At 57.2% G+C, this 16,982-nt stretch overlaps 1 protein-coding gene across 9 annotated transcripts in view; it reads left to right on the top strand.

Annotated features, from left to right (window-relative positions):
* Positions 1–14,421, top strand: part of GRM4 (glutamate metabotropic receptor 4) — a 125,031-nt gene extending 110,610 nt beyond the window's left edge. For 5 of the 9 annotated variants that reach the window (XM_032141644.2, XM_032141642.2, XM_032141650.2 and 2 more), the window contains 2 exons: positions 4,715–4,961; positions 8,053–10,187. In XM_032141644.2, the coding sequence (XP_031997535.1) occupies positions 4,715–4,961; positions 8,053–8,171 (366 nt within the window). In that variant the 3' untranslated portion in view covers positions 8,172–10,187. The other 4 variants (XM_032141647.2, XM_032141655.2, XR_004245806.2 and 1 more) reach the window with 3 other exon arrangements.
* Positions 14,422–16,982: the final 2,561 nt, after the last annotated feature.

Genomic DNA, 16,982 nt, shown 5'->3' with positions numbered 1-16,982 from the left:
GCCTCCCAATGCTCATGGGCCCCATGGAGCCAGCGGGGAGGCCATCCCATACCCCAGGAGGCTGGCAGCTTGAGAAATTACCCTCAATGATACCAGGAGGCCCCTTCCCACACCTCCTCAGGGAGTAAAGGTACCTGGCTGGGAGGCCCACACGTGATGGTTAAGCCCCTCCCTCCACCTTGCCATATTTCCCCCTGGCTGCCTGCCAGCAGCCCACTCCCCAGTGGGGTCCCTGTCATCCCAGGATATCAGGCCCTCCGGTCTCCAGATGTTGCAACCCAGCCCCCCAACTCAGCCTCCCTACCCTTTCAATCTCTCCAGGTGATCTACCAGCCTCTGATTCCTGCCTTTTTAGGAGGCTTCCCCAGCCAGCCTGATTATGAAGGGAGTCCCTGAGATGATCAGTTCATAGGCCCAGAGATGGACAGGGACTTGTCCCAGGTCATACGACAGGATGGCCTCACACCAGTGTGCTCTCTCTCTCCCTGGTGGCCTAGGACATGGGACATACACCTCTCCCACTCTGGGCCTCTGAATGGGAGGGGGTGGAGGAGATGTGCTCTGAAGTTCCTGCGGTTCAGACTACCAGGCCTCTTAGAGACTCAGGCAACCTGGGGCTGTGTCTGGGCCATGTCATGCCAAGCTCAAGATGCCCCAGTGCAAGCTGCAGGTCTGGCTGCTAAGTGTGTGTGTTTGCATGTAGATCAAGCGGGGTGTGGCTGTTGTCAGGAGTTGTGGTGTGCCTACAGAGGTGTGTGTGTATAGACGTGTGTGTGCCTTTTTGTGCATGTACATGCTCAATGGTGCATGTGTGGTGTATGTGTGCACAGGTGTGTGCCTATGTGCATGCAGATTAAGCGGGGATGGGTTGATGGGTGTGCTGAGGGGTATGTAGCTGCTGGTGTGTGTATGGATGTTTAGGTTGAGTATATGTGCCCAGAAGTGTTTGTGCACACACGTGTGCAGATGTGTGAGTGTAAATGTTAGTGAGTGTGTGCAGGTAGATGTGTGTAGATGTGTGAGTACATTTGTGTCTATGTATATGTGTGTACCCATGTGTGAAGAGGTAGGTGTGTGTGTGTGTGTGTGTGTGTGTGTGAGCCCAGCTGAGTCAGATGCAAATGTGCAGCTGTGAGGTCAGGTGTATGTGTCAATGCAGGTACGTACATGTATATTGATGTGTGTGTGAGCAGGCATGCATGTATGCACACACGCACTTGCACGAGCTCAGCTGCACCCGTTCCCCCAGGTTTCAGGTGCTGGCACAGAGTGAAGCTGTCTGTGCCGCTCTGGCGAGCAGGTGGCTGGATTTCCCAGCCTTAGCCCGGATTTCCAGGGCTTAACACCATAGCCATTTGGAATTACACTGAGCGGGCTTTCTCCACTACGTAGGGTTACTGCTCAGTCATGCTTGGGCAGGACGTGGCTGCAGAGGCAATTGGAGTGTGGGGAAGTTTATTTGTCTGGTTTGTACAGATTCGGAGGATCTCGGTTCCTATCAGGGTCAGCCCGCAGAAGCACAAGGCAGGGAGAGCTCCTTGGTGCCCCCACCGGGGCCCCTCGAACCCTGTACCCATGAGGCCTAGCACGAAAGCAGGAAATTCATCATCCACATCTACAGCTGCTCCTTCTTGTGCCCTTTCCTCACCCCAGGTGTCCTCTGTCCTCCTGCATCAAACTCAGCTCAGACAGGCTCCTTCACTGTGGGGAGCACATGACTAGCGAGCTTGAATGCAGGATTCCTCACGGAGGACGGAGTGCAGCGAGGGCCCATCCACACAGGGGAGTAGGGATGGTGGGAGTTCAGGCACCAGCAGGCTAAGAGGCAGGTGGGTGGGAGAGGAGAGGAGATCATAGCCCGAAGGCCGCCTCTCACTCTGCCTCCCTTTAAGACCTTCCTGGTGCCTGGGTTCAGCCCCTCGGGAGTGCCTGCTGGGGTCTAGAGGACCACTGTTTCTCTGATAAGGGTTAACCTGCTACCACCTCCTGGTGGCCATGTGTGCCTTCACAGAGGGGGCTCCAGAAACAAAGTCTGAGCCAGAGGCAGGCTCTCATGGTGGGGCTCAAATTGCACACCCTGAAGCAAGGAGCGGAACTGGCAGTGGGCAGCCACACTCCTGCTGTGTACAGGGCCTACCTCCCAGCTGGGGATGGCTAGAGGAGCCCCCAGGGCCCATGCTGGGAGGGAGGGTTTTGATCTATTTATATCCCTTGAATTTTGTTTGCAGAAAGGCTCCTAGGCTGAAAAACAAAATAGAACAGAACACCAATGACTGTGCCCATGCCTGTGTTGAGAGTTGGCTATATAATTTTCAGCACCCAGCACAAAATGAAAACGAAGGGCCCACTGTTCAGAAATTATCCACAATTCAATATGGTGGCAGCAGGACCTTAAACCGAGAGCTAGGCACAGGCCCGTGGGTGACTGCACAGGTTGTACACTCATAGCGCTGGCCCTGCCTGTGTTCATGGAGGGGCGTCTGGTGCCCAGAGAGGGGAGGAAACTTGTTAGCATCCCACAGTGGGCTGGGGCAGAGTAGAATCTGGAACCCAGGACACTGGCCCTCAACATAGAACTGTGTCCCCTGCAAGGGTTCCTCTGCCCAGAGAAGGGCCTCTATCCCTGGTCCCACCAATTCCATGTGGGCCCAGTGCAAAGGGTCTAAGATGGGTGTCTCACCTGGGACACAACCCCTATTTCCAAGAACCCCCAGTGTGAGAGGAGAGCCAGCCCTGCCCCCAGGGAACCCTGATGTAATGAGGGAAACACACCTTGTCCCCTGGGAACTCCTAGTCTCATGATGAAGACCCAGATGACAAGCCTATTCTCCATTAGCCCGAGACTCTACGGTATTCCCCAAGCAACTGTTTTGATGCTCTGGAGCCTCTTCCTGCCTTCTCACTCTGGCCACCAGCCCCAATTCGGGCAGGAGAGACGGCCAGCGTGGCCCTGCTGGCTGGTCATGACATTTCCCTCCAGGAGAGCTCCATGCCCAGGGGTGAGAGTGTAAGTGGTGTCTGAGGATGGAGGCCTGTCTATGTCTGGAGCGGCATGTGCTCACTGGGGGACAGGCTTTCATTTCCCCTAGGCCTGTGACATTTTCCTGAACCAGTGGCCGCCCTCGGCCTCCTTCCCCTCAGAGCTCTGCCTGACCTGGGCCATGCCAGCCTGGAGGCTGCACTTTGAGGAGTGTCAGTGCCTTGGCTTGGGCACATCATGGCTGTCTGGTCATGCCCCCATGTTCCCCATGTCTCTTCTCCTCAGTTTCACCTCAGTGCCTGCAGTCACTAAAAGCAAGTTTCACATGGCTTCAGTCTGTGCTTGGGGTACCCTCATGGTTTGGGTGAGGTAGCTGCTTTCATCCCATTGCACTGAGGGAAAAACTGAGGCCCACAGAAGGGCAAGATTCTCCTTTTAGGCCCTAGGGCTTCTCCAGTCCCTCTCCCAAAGGTAGGAAACCCAGGGCAGGGTGGCTGGAAATGAAGGTCATCCCATCCAGTGTCATGAGGCATTTATGGAGCGGCGTGCAAGGGACAGGGAGGAATATAAGAACGGGAAGACGTGGTCCCTACATGGGGGGTACTGCCAGATGAGGCCAGGGCCCCTGTGCCTTCAGGAAACAAGTCCAGACGTGTGTCCACACTGCTGGTCTGGGTAGAAGAAATGAAGGGTATCGTGGGGGCCCGTAGAGCTGGGGGTCAGGAGAGGATTCCTGGAGGAAGCACACCAGCCACGTACCAGGGCAGGACCCAGGCTCAGAAAGAGCAGATTTGGGGAAGAGCATTTCCTGCTTCCTTCATGCCCAGACCCAGGAGGCCTAGCCTGGGTCTCCTTTGGTCCCACCTTGGCTGAGGAGGTTCAGAGGGGCGGCTGAGGAGGTTCAGAGGGGCGGCTGAGGAGGTTCAGAGGGGCAGCTGAGGCCTGGAGGACCCGGAGGAAGGGAGAGGCAGGGAGGGGAATCCTAGACGGGGACAGTGGGAATTGCCGGGCCCTGCCTGGAAGGCTCTACTATTGTAAAATGGATTATCCGACACCCAGATTAATGGGCTTTCATTTTGCTAAACATCTGTCACTGTTAGTGCTGGCGAGCGAGCATGAAATGAGCTCTGACTGCTGCCACCACCATATCGCGATGGATGCCGAGGATCCCATGCTGTGCCCTGGGGGACCGTTGCGGGGGCAGTCATTGAATGGGGGCCTGATCTGAGGGGCTGTGACATGGCCACTGGGTGTTATTCCAAAGCACCAAGGGGTGCTCCTCTCGCCCTTGGCCCTGAGAAGGGCCAGCTGTGGTCTCCTGAGAGCCTCTCCTCAGGCGCACCTCCTCCACATAGCAAATAACAGCGGTAACCTGAAATGGCACTTACCATGTGCCAGATGTTTTCCACACTTTTTAAACACTTATTAAATCACTTAATTCTCACAACAGCCCTAGGAGGTAAGTAGTATCATTATCACGCCCATATTATACGTGAGGAAACTGAGGCACAAGGATGTGACGTGTCCAATATCACACAGCTGGAAGTAGTGAGTCAAGATTTGAATGCAGAAACCCTGGTCTGCAGTCCCAGCTCCAAGCCACGACTTCCTTCTGCCTGAAGGCAGCGGGATGCAGGGTGGGGTCCCCGGGTGCGTCCCTGGATGGGAACTGGCGGGGGTCAGGGCCTGCAGTCGGGGCGCAGCCTGCTCTGACGCCGCCGTGCCCTCCGCCAGCTGTACATTCAGACGACGACGCTGACGGTCTCGGTGAGTCTGAGCGCCTCGGTGTCCCTGGGAATGCTCTACATGCCCAAGGTCTATATCATCCTCTTCCACCCGGAGCAGAACGTGCCCAAGCGCAAGCGCAGCCTCAAAGCCGTCGTTACGGCGGCCACCATGTCCAACAAGTTCACGCAGAAGGGCAACTTCCGGCCCAACGGAGAGGCCAAGTCTGAGCTCTGTGAGAACCTTGAGGCCCCAGGTGAGTGCTTGGCCCCGTTCCGCCCCCGCGGGCCCCAGGCCCCGCTCCTTTCGCAGCAGGTCGGCTGAGATCCTGCCCCTCCCCACCCCGCCCTGCCCCGATGCCCCATCCTGGGGAGGCGGCGGGGGACACTGGGGGAACCCTGAGGCTACAGGTGGGAGCCAGCCTCTCAGGGAGAGCCCTGAGGCACCACATTAGAGCCTGTTCTGTCCTGCCCCTCCTGGTGGCCTGGGGAGAACCTCAAGTTTCCCCAGCTGGTGCCCTAGCAGCACCCTTCCAGGGATCTGTGCCCCACCCCGAGGCAGGCCACCAGGGGGCGCCTTGGCTCTGAGGGTGAGCGGGGACCCCGGGATTTCCCTGTGCTGGGGCCTGGGTCTCCGCCTGTGCCCTTTCAGCCCCTCTGGGAGAAGGGGTCGTCCCTGGGGCCCTGCACACTGTCCCTTTGGTAACCCGGTGGGGTGGAAGTGGCCCTGAGCCCAGAGCAGCTGTAACACCCAGCTTGGCTTTGTTCAGCCACCCACTAGCAGGCACCTGAGCTATGGGGACCCGGGACATGGGCCGGCCAGGACCGGTGAGTGACGGCAGGGTGAGGCAGAGGGGCCTACAGAACTGCCTAGCTGCGCTCAGGTAGTTGCCTGTCTGGGGGACTGTCCAAGGAGACCCAGCAGAAGAGGGTCATGCTTTGTGGTGGGGCAGGGCACCAGGCAGGGACCTTGGCGGCTGAGGGGCAGGCCTGCGGTCTGGAGCTGGCCAGGACAGGTCTCTCCAGGGCTGGTTACGGAGCAGTGCCACCATCTTTGCCCAATTTCCCTCTTCCTCGGAGATCCAGCCTGTGCGCCTCTGTTGTGGAGAGTATACTGGCTTCTGACACCCTTCCCTTTCTGATCAACGCCCCTGATGCTTGTGTGTCCCCCTTTTCCTGCCCTGTGACCTCTGGTTCTTTCCAGTCCTCCTCCTCCCCGCAGAACACCAGCTTCCCTCAACCTACGACCCTGGGGTTCCCTTCGGGTGCCACGCTGGCCCCCATGCAGAGCAGGGAAGGGACAGAGGGGCCTATGGGACTCCCACCTTTGGCCTTTCATGTCTACCTGGATGTTCAGAAACCCCAGATGAAACCCTGACCAGGCCTTTCTGCCTGATTGGGGACCCCGTCCCTGTTCCAGTTTTCCTCCTTCCCATGGAGACCTCCCTTCTCAGGTCCCAGGTCCTGTTCCATCCAGACCCCCTCTCTGCTGCGTGCAGGAGCAGGTCTGTCAGATGTGCTTTTCCCCAGTGCTCCTGAGAGCTAGTGGGTATTAGCCCCTCCCGGAGGTGACACCCTGGCCCCAAAGGGTGACACCGCAGGTGCTGTGACAGGGCAGAGGGTCCCATAAAGGGTGGGGCCCTCACAGAGAGCTCTGATGGCTCAGTACTGGCACTGCCCTCTGCCTCTGCTCCAGCCAGTCACCTGGGAACATGGGACAATTACCCACTCCTGCCAGAGGAGGGGTGTGGAGGCCTGGGGAAGGAGACCCCGTATCCCCAGGCCCCTGCTTCCTGCCTAGAGGGGCCTGGGGGCCTCCAGGCTGTGGGGCAACCCCCACAGGCCTCACTTCCAGCTGCTCTTGGGGTTGGGAGGGACTGAGGGGTCTGTGGTCACCCAGACCCCCTGCAGGCCTCAGCATCCTCCCCCCCTGAAAGTCTTAGGGGCTTCCATGGTAGGGAAGTGGGGAGCCCCTCTCCCCACCTCCTGTGTGAAGGCCAGCAGCCAGCACCCTGTGCCCCCACTGTTTCTCATCTCAGTGACAACAGGGGTCATGGAGGCACCAGGCAGGAGCCAGGTGATTAATTCTGGGGACAGCCGGATGGAGGGGGTGTGAGCAGGAGTGGGAAGGTGTCACTCCTGTGGAACAGGGACATTTTTCACTCTGTCACTGGCAGGCTACGTATCTTTAAACAAACAACAGAATAAATAATTCAGGGGCCTGATTGCAGGCAGATTGGGTGCGGAGACAAGGGGCGACAAATGGGGGCTGTCAGCTGGTGCCTAGCACTGCCTGGCTAATTGTTATCTGCGCCTCCGGCAACTGAAAACCAGCAGCCAGGGCCTATTGTCAGCACCAGGTGGGCTCGGGGCCTCGGCCCACACCCCTTGGCCTTCCCCTCACACTGAGGGTGCTCCGGGAGTGTTGCTGTCCCTATCCGGTCCCCAGTGCTGGAGTAATTCCAGCCCTGTCCTTCTGCCCAGCATTTTGCAGGATTTAAGGAGTGTTTCTGTTCACCTCTTGGCTGACCCCACGTGGTGTTTATTATCACCCCATCTTACAGATGAGAGAATCTCGGTTCTGAGAAGGTCAGTTTGTCAGAAGGGCCACATGGCAGGTGTCGAGATTCCCCCATAGCATTGCGGGCAGGACTGGACCCCAAGTGTCCTGACTTCTGGTGAACCTTTCCCTTGGAGCCTCACTGTTAGCTCGTGGGGGCCCTGGGCAGACTCACAGCTCCCATTTTCCAGATGGTGAGACTGAGGCTTGGGTGAAGAGCTCCCCAGCTTCTGGAACCTGTGAGCTGGGTTTTCTAGGGCAGACAGGGCATTAGAGGAGAGCAGAGGCCCTGCGGTCCTTCCTCTCCACACTTCCTCTAGTCTGCAGCTGCCCGTGGTGCCCCTCAGCTGCCCTCAGGCTTGCATCCCCTGCAGTCACTGGAGATTTTGTTGTGGTTGCTGAGAGTTTTTTTCACCTCTGAGCCAGGAGCTGCTGATGGGTTTTACAGGCTTGGAAGCTCAGTTTTATCAGTTCCCCCAGGGGATGACGGAGCTCTGGGGAATTGACTCTCACCAGCCTGGCCTGCTGTGATTCGCATAGCCACTGCTGGTCTTTTTCTGACCATGGGGGACAGAATGGGGTGAAGATGTTGGAGGCAGTTGGAAGCCCCTCAGGAGAAGTAGTCTAGGCAAAAAGGGCCACCTTGCTCAAGTTATAAGCGGGGAAACTGAGGCCCAGCAAAGGAGGGGAAGAGCCACCTGAGGCTCAGAGAGAGTGTGAGGCCTCCCTGCAACTAGAATCTCAGCTCCCGCCCTCAGGGTGCTGATCTGTGCTCATCTCCCTCTCAGCACCTGCCATCCCAGGCCACCTCCTGGATGCTGCCCCATCCAAACTGACCTGTCCTGTGGTCCCTCTGCCCTCTTGGTCATCCAGCACTCTGGAAGGACATGGGTCATTTCAGAGATGAAGGTGGGAATTCTTCATGAGCTGTAAGGTGCCATGCTGTGTTCTTATTCTTTTTTTGGATGTTGTGGCACCATTTTCTTCCATTGGCACCTGTCCAGGTAGCACATAAACCTTGAAACTTGCTCACCACCATCCGGCTAAGTGATTCTTCATCATTTGCTTGAATTTTTCTGTTGACAGGGAGCTCATAGGCCACTGACTCCACCCAACTCTGGCCAAGAGAAAGTTCTTCCTTTAACTGAGCTGGACTCTGATCTTCATGCCCCCCTACTGGTCCCATGGTGGACCCCTCTGCTCACCCCATCCCCAAGCAGTTTACTTCTTCCACATGTGATAGACTGATAGTTGGACACCGAACTTCTGCCTGTGTTAGTGGGCTTCCAGTTACACTGCTGTGACAAAGAGGTCCCAGAACTAAGCAGCTCAAATCAGACAGATATTTGTTTCTCTCTGCCGTAATAGGACATGGTGGGTGGGTAGGAGTGGGGACCCAGGATCCTTTCATCTTGTTGCTCCATCGGCTCCCTGAAGATTGAGGCTAGATGATCTCAGTGGTTGTTCTGCTCATGGAAGGGAAAAGAGAAGACACATGGGGAAAGACCCATTTTAATTGAATGACATGGGAGCTGCACACAGTCCTTCCATGTGTATTTCATGAGGAAGAACGCAGTCAGGTAAGGCCTCACCTAGCTGCAAGGGAGGCTGGGAAACCTAGTCCTTCAGAGTCATGTGCCCAGTGAAATAGGGGAGAGAGGATTGGGGGGACAATTTGTAGACCGCCTCACTTGTCCCCCAGTTTCCTCTTCTCCAGATGCCCCTGGCTGAGTCTGGCAGATGTGCCTCCTTTTTGAGCCAACAGATCCTGACCGAGGGTCAGGGCAGCTTTTAGACAAAGGGCAGCTGGTTTCTCCCACCCACTGCTTCTCTCCACACTCGCAGACCAGCCCCTGCCCCAGGCAGCAATACTGCCCTGATTACCACCACTGAGGCGGCTCCCAGGCCACTGAGGGAGGCCCTAAACCCTGGCTGGACAGGACAAAACCAAGGGTCTGGCCAGGCCCCTCACCCCTCTGGCCTCAGTTCCTCATCTGTCAAGTTGGGTGATGCTTCATTGGCTGCCTCACTAGGCTGCTGTGGGGTCTGCACTCTGGAGGGGTGGGGGATACTCACACTGCTCATGGGAGCTGCTGGCATCACTCAGCTGTGGACAGGAATGGGAGATACCCCGATGTACCACCCCAGTCCTGGTGTGGAGTAAGGGCCAGAGGGACAGGGGCAGATACGGGGGGGCTCAAGACTGAGTGAGACAGGGGCACCAAGAAGTAGAAAAGGTAGATGCTCAGAGGGCCCTGGGGATCTGGGGAACTTGTGTTTCCTTGGGTGTAGGGCGGAGGGCTGAGTCAATCACATGCCTCAGTTTCTAGCCATGCATGGCCCCGCTCTGGTTTTCATTATTTATTTCCTCTGTCCCTGTTCCCCACTCTCTTCCCTTAGGCCACCGTTCTAGTTTAATGTATATTCCTTACATGTGCGCATCCAAAATGCGTGTGGTTGAACTTCTGAAAGACTTCCCTTTGATAATATTTTAAGGTTATATGATGTCATAAAAAAAGATTTCTTTTGAAGTGTGGTAGAATTAGGAGGTGGCAGGGGCCCCGTGCTGGGGAGCCCCTCACACAGGAGTGGGGTTTGGGAAGGAGTGCTAGAGGAAAGAGTCATCTCTAGAGTACAAAGGGAAGAGGAAAGGCATTCCAGGCAAGCAGCCCAGCCCAGCAAAGGCGTGGAGGTGCGAAACATGGGCCCAGTCCCTGGATGGGGAGCTGAGAATAGCAGGAGAAGCAACCGGATGGGCCAGGCGGGGCTGGTGCAGTTTGGGGCAATGTTGATTGCTCAGCTCAGGACTGGATGCCATGAGAGGTGGGGAGCTATGGTAGGTTCTTGTGTAGGACTGTGCCCGTGTGGAAGGACAGTTTGAGAAAAGCAGCCCCTGACTCCTGGGTACCCCTGGTCTCTCTCCTTCCAGCGCTGGCCACCAAACAGACTTACGTCACTTACACCAACCATGCAATCTAGCGAGGCCATGGAGCTGAGCAGCAGGAGGAGGAGCCGTGACCCTGTGGATGGTGCGTCGGGTCAGGGCCACACCCAAGGGCCCAGCTGATGTCTTGCCTGCCCGTGGGCACCCACGGACATGGCTTGGTGCTGAGGACAGCAGAGCCTCTGGCCGTCACTGCTGGCAGCCTGGGCAAACCGGGTGAGCGACAGGAGGACGAGGGGCCGGGGCGGTGCCAGGCTACCACAAGAACCTGCGTCTTGGACCACTGCCCCTCCCGGCCCCAAACCACAGGGGCTTAGGTCGTGTGGGCCCCAGTGCTAGATCTCTCCCTCCCTTCGTCTCTGTCTGTGCTGCTGGCGACCCCTCTGTCTGTCTCCAGCCCTGTCTTTCTGTTCTCTTATCTCTTTGTTTCACCTTTTCCCTCTCTGGTGTCCTCGGCTGCTTGTGCTCTCGGTCTTTTCTGTGTCTACTTTCTGGCTCTTGCCTCTGCCTCTCTCCCTCATTCTCTTTGTCCTCAGCTCCTCCTGCTTTCTTGGGTCCCACCTGTGTCACTTTTCTGCCATTTTCTTTCCTGTTCTCCTCTGCTTCATTCTCGTCCAGCCGTTGCTCCCCTCTCCCTGCCACCCTTCCCCAGTTCACCAAACCGTACATGTTGCAAAAGAGAAAAAAGGAAAAAAAAATCAAAACACAAAAAAGCCAAAACAAAAACAAATCTCGAGTGTGTTGCCAAGTGCTGCGTCCTCCTGGTGGCCTCTGTGTGTGTCCCTGTGGCCCGCAGCCTGCCCACCTGCCCCGCCCGTCTGCCGTGTGTCCTGCCCGCCTGCCCGCCTGCCTTTCCTGCCGACCACACGGAGTTCAGTGCCTGGGTGTTTGGTGATGGTTATTGATGACAATGTGTAGCGCATGATTGTTTTTATACCAAGAACATTTCTAATAAAAATAAACACATGGTTTTGCACCCGGGCTCCACATCCGCTGAGGGTCCTGCCCTGGGACCACAGGCTCAGCCTGCAGCTGGAGGGCCTGGACCTAGAGGGAAGCGGGAACTGGGCTCTGGACCCAGGGCTTGGGGGCTGTGGAGACTGCTCCCTAGGCTGGGATCTAGTGTGGTGTGGCGAGGCCTTGGGCATGGAGGGGCCAGATTCCCAGGTAAGGGGCAGGGACATTGCAGGAAATTCCAGGAATCAGCACCTAGTAGTCCCCTAATGAGGGGGTATGCTCTGTCCCCTGCCCTGCAGCCCTGGGAGGGTAACATTTCTGCCTTGCCTGTCCTCTGTCTCACACCCCTCACACCTGGGACTGCCCTTCCACCCCTGCCCCCATAACCTGTGCCTCTCCTCCCAGCCAGGACGTCCTCTTCTTGAGAAGTTAGCTTCCGGGGCTGCCAGCACTCACAGCCGTCCCCTCCTGCTTGTGTTGTCTCCAGGCTCGGGTGCTAAGACGATGTGTGTCTGTCCTGGAGATCAGTGTGTTGTATGTGTCCACGTGGGCCCACAAGTGCACGGCACAGGCATGGCCGTGTGGCTGTGTTGGCTGCGTGTCTGTGTGCATGTCCAGCGCCCCCATGTGCATGCGTGTCTGTCTTGTTTGAGTGTCTGATCGTCTGTTTGGGCCCCGGTGGCTCTTGCAGATGCCTGTCTCAGGCCCATTGTGAGTGTTCACCGTAGCTGGCTTCCCTGGCAGGTTGGGAGGTGGGAAACCGGAGCACTTAGGGGCTGGGCTCTGGCTGGGGTAAATTATAGAGCCAGAAGCACAATGAGGCCATAGGCAGCAGCTGGAGCCTGGGCTGCCTGTGCCGCCCCCTCCTGCCCTGCCCCTAGGTCCTGCACCCCCTCCCACCTCCAGGCTAGCTGACAGCGCTGTGGAGCACAGTGGAAGGGACTGGAGGAACCCTAGGCAGGGGGCCAGGCAGGGACAGAGTATGAGGGTGTGTGTAGAGCTGAGGCTGGGACACTGAATCATGCCAGGTATGCCCTCTCCATCAGCCCACTCTTACTCCTGGCCTGGGCATCTCACACACCTGTGTGTAGGAAATCTCTTCTTCCCTGGGATCTGTGTGCAGCACCTTAGTAGATGCTCAATAAATGTTTGTGCGAGGGAAGGAGACAGGAAAGGACGTGTCTCGCTGATCGTCTTGCAGAATGGTTCCTAAGACCTCTGCCCAGGAAAGATTCCACCCAGTGCTCCAGCCGGGTCAGGCAGAACTAGGTTGCCAGATCAAGGGTATCTGCCAAAAGCTTCCAGGGCAGTGGGGGGGTGGGGGGGTGGGGAGGTAGGGATGGGGAATGCAGAAGGGGGTGCAACCAGCTCTCTCCCAGGGTGACTCTGGCAGCACCCCCAGCCTGGGCAACCTGTCTGCTCTGTGGCTCACACCCCTCCTGAAGTGATTGATGCTCTGAGGCCTAAGGCTAGGTCCAGGGCAGGGCCTGCAGGGGTTTGATGATCAGCCCAGGACTTGCCTAGGTCCCCCTACATCTGTGGGGCCCCCATCTAGGTTCTAACAGGAGAATCACCTCTCCAAGGGGGATGCTGCCCCTCGGCTCCCCTTGGCCCTCAGGAGGGGCCCTCAGGGACTACCAGTCCCCTGCCAGTGGGAAGAAGTAGCCCTGCCCTCAGGGAGCTTCCAGTGTGATGGGGGAGATACAGCAGACTGTGTCCCAAAGTAAAATGACTGTTAGAATGAGGTGGGTGGAAGAGGGAAGCCTTGGGTGGGTGTGACTTTGGGCATCTGAGCCTGGGGTGCAGAGGTGGGCTCTGTGGGCCTGAGGTGGACAGCAGGGAACCAGGCCCTAGCAAGACTTTTGCCAGCTAGACCTGCTGCAGCAGTTGGGAGGGTGGGTGCTGCTAGGGTCCTGGGTCCATCACCTAGAAGGCTCAAGCCAGTGCAGCCAGGGCCGGGGCCCACAGCTGGCCTGGGTGGGACCTGCCCTGATGCCCATGCGGGAGGGACGCCTGACTCTTCACGATTGGCTTGGCTGCTCACCTTTGCTGTCATCCTCAATTATTAATGACCGGAGAAAGCTGCTAAGTATCTTCAGAGTGTTAGATTTCAACAAGATGGGGGGTTCAGGGTCCCTGGCACCCTGGATAGGGAGCCAGCGGCCCCCAGAGACCTTTGCTGTGTGCGGGGGGTACGTGCTCACCCCCGTGGCCTCAGCCTCCTCACTATCTGAACGAAGGGATTGGGCTAGCAGACATCCCACCCCACAGCACACTTTCTAACCAGCAGGGGAACTTCTAGACAATACAGACGCTGGGCTCCCTCCAGAACACTGGACCTGAACTTCTGGGGGGAGGGCTGGGCACGGACATATTTTAAAAGCTCCCCAGCAGATGGGCCGTGCAGTCAAGTGGGCCAGGAGTGGCACCAGACTTTGGGGTTTGTGAAGTCAGGAGGGAGCAACAGTGCCCACTCGAGCTTGCCTGGGGCTCAAGCCCAAGGCTGGGCTGCTGCCAGCCTGAGCAGACACCCAGGAGCTTCCAGGCCAGCTGGATGCACAGGGCACCTTTGTGGAACTCCTAGGACCCTGGGGAGACCCGCCTCAGGAGCAGAGTCTCAGGTCCCTTCCGGCTCTGAGGGGCTGTTCTGAGCTCTAATGTCTTATGGTCTGCCCCTCCCATCCTTACTTCTCAGGCCCTGGAGGCAGAGGCATACAGCCAGGCAGGACAGAGGTCTCAGTGGGCCACATGCCAGCTGCCCCCCACACTGCCTCAGCCTCCAGGCCTCCAAGGGGTCCTGGGGGAACCCTTGAGAAGATGCTGAGCCTGCAGAAGGCTGGGCGGCCCTCCTTCTGACACCCTCACTGGCTCCACGGCTCCCCCTTCCCATCTCAGGTTTGCATCTGCCCACTGAACAGGGAGGGGAAACTGAGGCACTCCCCTGGCACTGAGGGCTCCTTCTGTCCTCCTGCCTGCCCTGGATGGTCCTGGCTGCCCCTCAGGGCTTGGCCCTGGCACTGTGAGCCTCACAGGGCTCAGACCCCCACCCCCAACCCAGCACTAAATGGCACTCGGCACCAGAATCTCACTTCAGTTGGCAAAAGCAGCAATTAGCATCTAATGAGGCTTCTTGCTTTATTTTTAGGTAACCTCCAAGGCCCTGCCTGTGTAATTCAGCCCGCCATTGCTCGGTGGATAATTAAAGCATGTCACCATAATTTGCCTTTTTTTTCTATAAAGCCCCGTAATTATGTTTTTATTGAGAGTGAGGGGGGAAAGGGAGGAGGGAGAAGACAAAGAGAGGTGGAGTTGAGGCAGGAAATGGGGCCTGGCTCCTTCAGCCAGACCTCCTCCTACTCCATCCTCAGAACCAGGACCCCCACCCCCATTCTGGGTGCAGCTACCCCCTGGGACCCACTTAACTTCCAGAGCACCTCTTCCCTCTTTTCTTATAAAACCAGCCCCAGTTCGCTTCAAAGTACACAGGGCAGGGAGCAGCAGAGCTGAAGCCAACATGGCCAAAAGTGGATGATTCTTGAGCGGGGTATGGGCACATGGGAAGTCTCTGTCCTGCTCTCCTTCCTGTATATTGGAACATTTCCATAATAAGGAGTGAAACAGAGCTCCACCCCCAGGAAAGGGTTTGTTGACTGCAGGGCAACTGGTATCTGCCCTCAAGGCACTTCTTTCTTTCTATGAGGTGAAGGGCTGTCTTTTTGCACCAGGAGATGCATTTCCGTCATTATTTTGGTGCTGGTGAGTGGCAGTGGGTGATCCTTCCTTGAGCATCTGAAATCATTCTCCAAGCCTGCAGGCCAGCTGGAACAGGCCGGCCAGCTGCCCACATGGTTTGAGGGAGCCCGCTGCCCCCAAACATCTTCCCAACTCCAGCGTCAGTGCCCAGAATTCTGCAGTTAAAGCCTCAGGCTTCTGAGCCAAGGCATGTTCTCCCAAAACACATCAACCAGCCAGCAACCATACTGGATTCAGCATCCAGACACCAGCTGCCCTGAAGGTGTGGGACAGGGGACAGGTAAGTTTTGAAAGATCTGGTTTTGAAAGAGCTCCCCAGATTACCCCAGCTCAAGAACAGGCCCTCCTCCACTTTCTGAATGCCCCTTCAGCCCCAGACTTTATCCTCTATTCAGAAGGCTTGCTCATAGTGACAGGTGACAACGTGCTAGCAGCCCTCGCTCGCTCTCAGCACCTCCTCGGCCTCGGCATCCGCTGTGGCCACTCTTGAGGAGCCCTTCAGCCCGCCGCTGCACAGCTTCTGGGCCGGCAGAAGCTGGAGTCGGCTCCGTTTGCTTGAGGGGAGGTGTGGAACGAGAGGCGCGGGCGGAAACTGGGGCTCCGCGCGGCGCTCGCGGGCTTGGCGGGCCCCGCACTGGGAGCGGCCGGCTGGCGCCGCCGGCCCCGGGCAGTGAGGGCCTTGGCACCGGGCCAGCAGCTTCGGAGGGTGTGCCAGGTCCCCTTGCACTGCCGGCTCGCCTGCCCGCGTCGCACTTGAATTCTCGCCAGGCCTCAACCGCCTCCTTCCCGGGCAGGGCTCGGGACCTGCAGCCCGCCATGCCCAAGCCCCGCCCCGCCCGCAGTGGGCTCCCGCGCGGCCAGAGCCTCAGCGACAGACGCCGCCCGGTGCTCCGCGGCGCCCGGTCCCATCGACTGCCCAAGGGTTGAGGAGTGGTGCAGGCACAGGGCACTGGCAGAGAGCTCCGCCCTCCGCCGTGACCCAGGATCCACTAGGCAAAGCCAGCTGGGCTCCTGAGTCGGGTGGGGACTTGGAGAACTTTTATGTCTAGCTGGAGGATTGTATATACACCAATCAGCACTCTGTGTGTAGCTCAAGGTTTGTAAACGCACCAATCAGCACCCTGTGTCTAGCTAAACGTTTGTAAACGCACCAACCAGTGCTCTGTGTCTAGCTAATCTGGTGAGGACTTGGAGAACTTTTATATCTAGCTGGAGGATAGTAAATGCACCAATCAGCACTCTGTTTAGCTCAGGGATTGTAAATGCACCAATCAGCACCCTGTCAAAACAGACCAATCAGCTCTCTGTAAAATGGACCAATCAGCTCTCTGTAAAATGGGCCAATCAGCAGGATGTGGGTGGGGTCAGATAAGGTAATAAAAGCAGGCTGCCCAAGCCAGAGTGGTAAACAGCTCAGGCTTTTGCAACAGTGTGGAGACTTTGTTCTTTCAACGTTTGCAGTAAGTCTTGCTGCTGCTCAGTGTTTGAGGCCACACTTCCTTTATGAACTGTACCACTCACCATGAAGGTCTGCAGCTTCGCTCTTGAAGGCAGTGAGACCATGAAGCTGCCAGAAGGAACAAACTCTGGACACACAGTCTTTAAGAACTGTGAAGCTCACCAAGAGGGTCTGTGGCTTCACTCTTGAAGTCAGCAAGACCAAGAACCCACCAATTCTGGACACAATAGTTTTCACCCATTGCCAGACTGTCAGCCTTCACCAGGCATTTCTTTGCAGCTGAATCTCAGGGCCTAGGACAGTAGCTGGTACATAGCAGGCATGCAACAAGTGTTTGCTGAATGAATAATCAGGGAGATGGGGCTGGAATGGATATTTACAGGAGCCTATTTAGCTATATCCCCCCCAGCACTCAGCTGAGTCTCTGCCCAAAGTTAAGTTTCTTCACTTAAGCTTCCCAAGGTCTTCCCCGGAGGCACGGGGAGAGCACGGATGTAGCACGCTTGTCATTGGGTAGAAAGTGACCGTCATGTCCCTCCTAGGATGACAGGCACGCTGGAGTGGAAATCAGGTGACTTGGATTCCAGGTAAGACTGTGACCAACT

This window comes from Hylobates moloch, unplaced genomic scaffold (assembly GCF_009828535.3).
Source record: "Hylobates moloch isolate HMO894 unplaced genomic scaffold, HMol_V3 SCAFFOLD_20, whole genome shotgun sequence".
In the NCBI taxonomy this organism is placed as follows: domain Eukaryota; kingdom Metazoa; phylum Chordata; class Mammalia; order Primates; family Hylobatidae; genus Hylobates; species Hylobates moloch.
The sequence above is the reverse complement of the archived record's forward strand: the minus strand, read 5'-3'. Positions and strand labels throughout refer to the sequence as shown.